Here is a 6816-nt window from a genome sequence, read left to right on the forward strand (position 1 = left end):
TGTTAATTTTATTGATTACAACGAGTTTTTGTTAAAATTACGCAACACGTTGTCGTGGAGTTCATTGCCTCCGCCTTTTCCATAATCCCACGCTTCGGTAATCGCGATCCGGCACCTCGCTCATTTCCTAAAGATTTCCAATCGTGGAAAATACGCCGCGACGAAATTTGACGGAACAAACTGGTCCTTCGAGCCGGATTTCGTTAAACGAACAACGGTGCTTTGTGAAAAACGCGCAAGTGAACTCCGTGCTTCAAGTGCATCTGGTTTTTCTTCTTCACCTGTGGAGAACTTCTTCGGCGATCCAGATCAGCGAAAATCTCCAACCAGGAATCTGAAAAGAGGAGCCGATTGAAAGCCGGTTACGTAACCATCCGTTGTTTCAACAGCAACGACCACGCTTTGTGACGTCACGCCGCGAGCCTAACGACTTTGGGTAAGTCAGCGCAAGCAATATTTACCAACATTACGGTACGCGTTGAAAGTCTTAGAAGTACGGTGTCAGTGGTTCTCTATCGAAATATTAAATTAAATTTCGGCTTGAACTGCGATCATGTCTACATCCTTTACGGATCTTCTGCGTGAGCAAGAGGAAGTAGCGGGGTGGATTCAAAGATTCTGGGCTAACGTATGCAAGTTAGGAAAGGACAAGTTGACGGGAGCGGTTTTAGAGCAAAGACAGGGTTTGCTCAACCGGTACTGGGACACGTTCCTTAGCGGGCATCGTAAATTGATGCGATGCAAGGAGGCGAGTTCTAGTTTATACGTCAAAGAGGACGCCTTTTCGGTAACGGAAGAAGCTTACCTCGACGCCGCCTCCATGATTTCCCATCACCTGAAGGAGCTGCAGTCACCTGGACCATCGCAAAGCCAACCGTCCAATCCTGCGCCTACGCCCCACCCGCAACTACCAAAAATCGAATTGCCGAAATTTTCGGGTGATCCGTTACAATGGAAGAGCTTTCGCGACCTTTTTAAAAGTCTTGTACATGACGTCAGCCATTTACCTGATGTGCAAAAGCTGCTCTATTTGAAGTATAGTTTGACAGGTGAGGCCGCCGAGGTCATTCGGAATACGCCGACAACAGACTCCGGCTTCAAGGGAGCATGGGAAGATCTGGAAGCCCGGTACGGTAACTTTCGTCTGTTATCGTTTTCACATCATCGTGCGCTCCTCTCGTGCCCACCAGCCCTGCAGCAGTCAGCTGGCGAATTGAAGCGGCTATTGGACACTTTCCGCCAGGCGATCAGAGCGTACGTTGCACTAAGGAAACCCGTTACTTCATGGGATGAGTGGTTTGTATACTTACTAAGCCAAAAACTTGATAAAACTACTCACCTTGCTTGGGAGACCTCTTTGGCGGATAGTCGGGAAATCCCGCGGTTTCAGCAATTATCGCAGTTCTTGGAAAACCGGATCCAAGCTGTAGGCACTGCCGGCATGACTGACCCATCGCTCCATGCTGTGTCACCGGCAAGTTCCAAGGAAGTCAAACCTAAAATAAAGGGAGGAGCGTCAACCAAAGGCGTTAACTCTACCGTCTTAGCCGCAGCGTCGAAGTCACCCCCGGCCCGGAAATGTCCGGGGTGTTCGGGCACCCACGGTCTAGGATTTTGTTATAAATTCAAGGCGCTGTCGCCGGCAAAACGCAAGGAACGCGTGCAACAGCTGAAGGCCTGCTTGAGCTGTTTGAATGTAGGACACGAAGTGGGTAAGTGTCCGTCTAAACAAGTCTGTTTAGCTTGTAGCAAGCGACATCATACGCTGCTTCACGAGGCGCTGACGGCTCCACCGACAAGCGCACCAGGCCGTGAAGGCGAACAGCCGGCACGAGAAGACGCTGCCTCGACGTCGGACGAAGCAACTCCGCAGGTGACCACCCTCTCTCTATCGGTCGGATCAAAAGCCGTGGCCTTACTCGCAACCGCCAAGGTGAGATTAGAGGCGCCATCAGGAGAAACCGTAGAGGTCCGAGCCCTTCTGGACACCGGCTCCGATACCTCCCTCGTGTCATCGTGGGTCGCTCAGGCGCTACGTCTTCCACGGCGGGCGGTGCGAGTGGCCATCTCAGGCGTCAAGGATAATGAGGTTGGAGTCGCAACCGGAGAGGTATCCCTTGTGGTTCGACCCCGACACACTTCGGACTTCCGATTACCCGTTCGAGCGTTGGTACTCCGTAAACTAACGTCGCTGCTCCCGAGTAAAATCATCGTGGCAAAGTCTTGGCCGCATATTACCGGTCTCACGCTTGCTGACCCCGAGTACGGAGTTCCGGCTCGGGTAGATTTACTTTTAGGTGCGGATGTTTGCGGAACGCTCTTTGGTGACGATTCGCGCAGAGGGCCAGAGGGTACTCCAACGGCGAAACTCACCCCTTTTGGCTGGGTGCTCATGGGACCAGCCTCCGACGACAAACCCAAGGCGGAGACGGCCGCCCGGGTTCTACACTACCACAGCGAGGACTCCACAAGCCCACTCCTCCAGCGTTTTTGGGAGCTGGAAGAAGTTCGAGAACGGGCTCCGATGTCAGAGGAAGAAGAAAAGTGTGAGCGTCACTTCCTCGACACCCATGCTCGAGATCCTTCGGGACGCTACGTGGTGCGCCTTCCCTTCGTTAAGGACCCGCTGACTGCGCTGAAGTTCAACAGGACGACGGCATTGAAACTCCTCTTCAACTGTGAGAGACGCCTATCCTCGGACGCCAAGCTGAAAGAGCAGTACCGAAATTTTATGATGGAGTACCTGACCTTGCAGCATATGCAGCGGGCACCCGAAGGAACGGAGACTGGGCCAGCGTATTACCTACCGCACCACGCCGTACGCAAGCGCCACGATCCTTCTGCCAAGATACGGGTCGTTTTTAATGCCTCCTTTTGTACAGCCACAGGTCAAGCGCTCAATGACTGCCTTGCCACTGGTCAGAAGCTCCAGGCTGACCTATGGATGGTATTGACCCGCTGGCGACTTTTTCGGATCGTATTCACTACGGACATTGTTGAGATGTTCAGACAGATCCGAGTCCATCCTGAGGATGCTAGATGGCAAAGCATACTCTGGCGCGACACTCCCGACGATCGAGTGCAGGACCTCCGGCTCACGACGGTGACGTATGGTACGGCGTGCGCGCCTTTCCTAGCTTTACGGGTACTTGCTCAGCTGGCGAACGACGAGCACAGCCGGTTTCCCCGAGGTGCATCAGTGGTGCGTCGACATACCTACGTCGACGATATTCTCACCGGGGCGGATGATGTCGACGAGACCCTGGCTTTGAAAAGAGAAGTGGTGGCCATTTTCAAAGCTGGTGGTTTCGAATTAAGCAAATGGGCATCTAACATACCGGAGATTCAAGAAACCGACTCTTCTGATACGCGCCTGTTTCAGGAATGGTCCGGCATCAGTACACTAGGCGTGAACTGGAATCCTAGCGATGACGCCTTCTCTCTACGAGTCGCAGCTGCTGAGGTGGTGAGGGAGCGTACCACCAAGAGGTCCATCCTTTCTGAAATTGCTGGCCTCTTTGACCCGCTGGGCTGGGCGGCGCCGGTCTTAGTGGTGGCCAAGGTTCTAATGCAGGACCTCTGGATCCTTGGAGCAGATTGGGACCAGCAACTACCAGAAAACGTCTGCACTACGTGGCAGCGCTTCCGAGGTTCCTTGGCGCAACTGGACGCCCTGAAAATCCCACGCTGGACGTTTGCTTCATTAGAGCCCTCCACCCAGATGGAACTTCATGGGTTTTGGAAAGTGTGATTTGGAAAGTGTTAGTTCAGTATTGGTTAATACGGCTGGTGCTCAGAGAGGCATACGCTGCAGTAGTCCGTCCTGCATGATACAATGTCTTTATGGTTTTCTGTACATACATATATGCGTTATGGTTCCTTAAATTCTTTGAATTTCTTGACCGTGAATCTCATATGACTTTCTTGTAGAAGTGTCGGGCTTGGTTTAGCACCTATATGCCTTTTCTATTAATTGGTATTAAAGGGGGTTTAATGGAACTGCATCATTTAGACTGACTATGGTATGAGGAGTTTAATTAATTATCTACATCGGTATACTTATTAAATTGATTATATTTGGAGTGTTTTCGTTACATATTATATATGCACATATGTTCATAGTAATTTTGATCTATTGTAGTGTAGTTTAGTTTTCTTGTACCTTTATATTATGATTTAGTAGTAATATGGTTGTATGTGGGGTTTATTATTGATTAGTTTTCACCACGCGCTGTATTGCATCGACTTACCTGTATCTGTATTAATATTAATACCACACTTATCGGAACGGTATTATAATCCAGTAACAATCTAATCTACTCAATTTACAACTATTTGAATTGTTTGACCTGCCTTATGGTTTATGCCGATTTAGGTGTCATGTGCACCCCATATTATATCAGATGGGTATTCTCTTCTCCTGTTATCCGTTTATTACACTCTACCTCCACTTCCATTGGCTGGCGTTAGGGCTTCCTGCAAATAGACTAGGATTATGTTACATTTTACATTTAATACTATGGTTAATTTCTGATATTAACTGTTCTGTCTCTTCCTATTATTCTCATTATGAGGTATATGTTGCTACTTATCTTTATTGATGATTTGCTCGCAATAATTTCTAATTGTTTTTTGTTGCCTTCATTTGATCATTGATTGTACTCCATCATGTTCGCTTGCCAACCACGTTGAGGTTGTGGTCGCGTAAATGTTCCTGCAAGTAAATTTAAGTAAGTTAATAGTTTCAATGAATGGTTTCAATTATTAGTATTACATTACGCTCACCTATTTATTTTCTTCCCAGCTTACTTTCTGGTTATACCCTATATTCTATATTTTATACTGTACCTTATTTACCTTTACCTCTGATAATAATTAGGAGCATTCTATGTTATGTTATGTTTGCTTCTCTCCTCTCATGGCTGGCTTGCTATTTGCTATCTGTCTGGCGACTTTATTTTCCTTTACGGTTCACATCCTTGGTTTATTTCATCTCAAATTTATGGTTTATCTTGAGTTTAATTTTATGTGATTATGTTGTGCGCTAGTGTTGAATGTTAAATATTCCTCTTCTGCTATTTGGCTGCTCGGCTGTATGTATGTATGTTTGACGTTTTAGGTTTTGGAGGTTTTGTTGGTCATTTGCTTATGTCCAGTTCACATATGCTCGCTTGCCTGCTTGCGTGCAATACTACTTATGTTTACTTCACAGTTTCTCACGTTCTCATATTGCTTACTGTTTCTTTTACTGTTAACTATTCATTAACTGTGTAAGGATATACATAGAGGCCGCGAACTCGCAAGCCCCTGCGGGCCCGCAACTGTACCGACGCCGCCCCGCGCCTAGTGCCGACACCGGCACCAAGTGGCGACCGCGCAGATCGCGAACCCGCAAGGCAATCGGCCTCGCGAGGATTTATATACCGCGGCGCGAGCCGACCAAAGCCAGATCGGTTCTCCGAGCGACATTCCACTTATGCGCCATAGCGAGACAGATCAAACCCGTTTTTGGATTCCTTACACTCCTCCAGCAGTGTTGAGTGACGAGACGCGTTTGCGATCGCCACTGATGGTATCACTGTTCCGCCAGCCACTGTCGGGGATACCCCAGACGGCTTCCGGACCGCCGGGCCGGACCATACGCTCGCTGGGTGTCCGCCGGAGCCACGGTCTCACCCACTGTCGGGACGAACGAGACGCGCATCGCGACCGTTCGCCACAGATGTGACATCCGCTCCGCAACTGACTAGCATTCCAGCTGTCACACCAGCCCGCCGGACCGTAATCGCGCCGAACCGCGCCGAACCGCGCCGAATCGCACCGCACCGCGCCGAACCGCGCCGGACCGTAGTTATAAGACCGCAGCCGTAAGCCGTAGGATAAGTCGCGTAGTGTTAAGAATAGTCGTAAACTGAGAGGACGCTCAGGGCCGTAGGTTAAGTACCCTGTATATATACTTCTAAGCCTTTAGAATAAACAACTATTATTTACACATACACTCGCCTCACTCATTCTCGAGTCCCCCGGCCCACCGACTGAGTCGGCACCCACCGGCGGGAATAAACCGTCACAACTGCTCTATTGCATTAGATGCATTAGACGCATATATATATTTATTTCCCGTTGTATTTGTGATTTGATTTAACCAGTTTTAGTATGTTTAGTATGTTTAGTATGCTTATTATGACAGCTGTTATTGAATGTATGGGCTCCTCTATTCTATTCATGGGCTTCATGTGCTTATTAATTCCTATTCATTATTCATTATTTATTTATTCATTCACTCATTCATTTATTCATTTATTTATTCATTTATTCTTTACTCATTATTTATTTATTATTTATCGTTGCATATTTGGGGCATTCGAAGCGCTACTCGAAGCGCTATGCTTGTCATGAGCGTGTGTGTGTGTGTGTGTAAAGTATGTATGGGACAGGTCATCGAGGATTGCAGCCTACCAAGATGTGGCACAGTCAACCGGGGAAAGGACTCGCCCCGGGCCCTGGCTGTGCTGAAGAACAAGCCCTGTTAAAACAGGTGAACACATGGCGCGATCACCCGGAATGGGCTTACTTCGGTTCCTGGTCGTGGCCGAAGAAAAATCCTGTGCTTTACCGTACAGGTTGAAAATGTCCTACCGCTGGATCGTAGGTGCAACGACGTGGATCCGCAGATGCCCCATGTGCCTAGTGCATGGCGTTTTTGCGGGCAGCCGCAATAACGCGAAATGCGTTGAAGTGCCGAAGCGTCGTTGTGGCTATACGCTGGTATTCCTTTATGAATTCTAACGAGTGAAAAGGTGCCGGCGGCCCACG

The 6816-nt window shown here is 48.7% G+C and overlaps 1 protein-coding gene across 1 annotated transcript; it reads left to right on the top strand.

The window, feature by feature from the left end:
• Positions 1 to 553: 553 nt before the first annotated feature.
• On the top strand, positions 554 to 3751 carry LOC123988072. The gene has a single exon (XM_046286849.1). The coding sequence runs from the start codon at positions 554 to 556 to the stop codon at positions 3749 to 3751; it is 3198 nt and encodes a 1065-aa protein (XP_046142805.1).
• The last annotated feature ends 3065 nt before the right edge of the window (positions 3752 to 6816 follow it).

This window comes from Osmia bicornis, chromosome 8 (assembly GCF_907164935.1).
Source record: "Osmia bicornis bicornis chromosome 8, iOsmBic2.1, whole genome shotgun sequence".
Taxonomy (NCBI): domain Eukaryota; kingdom Metazoa; phylum Arthropoda; class Insecta; order Hymenoptera; family Megachilidae; genus Osmia; species Osmia bicornis.

Excerpts from the sequence above, each read along its gene's own strand:
- LOC123988072 (XM_046286849.1), top strand. The coding sequence starts at position 554 with ATGTCTACATCCTTTACGGATCTTCTGCGTGAGCAAGAGGAAGTAGCG.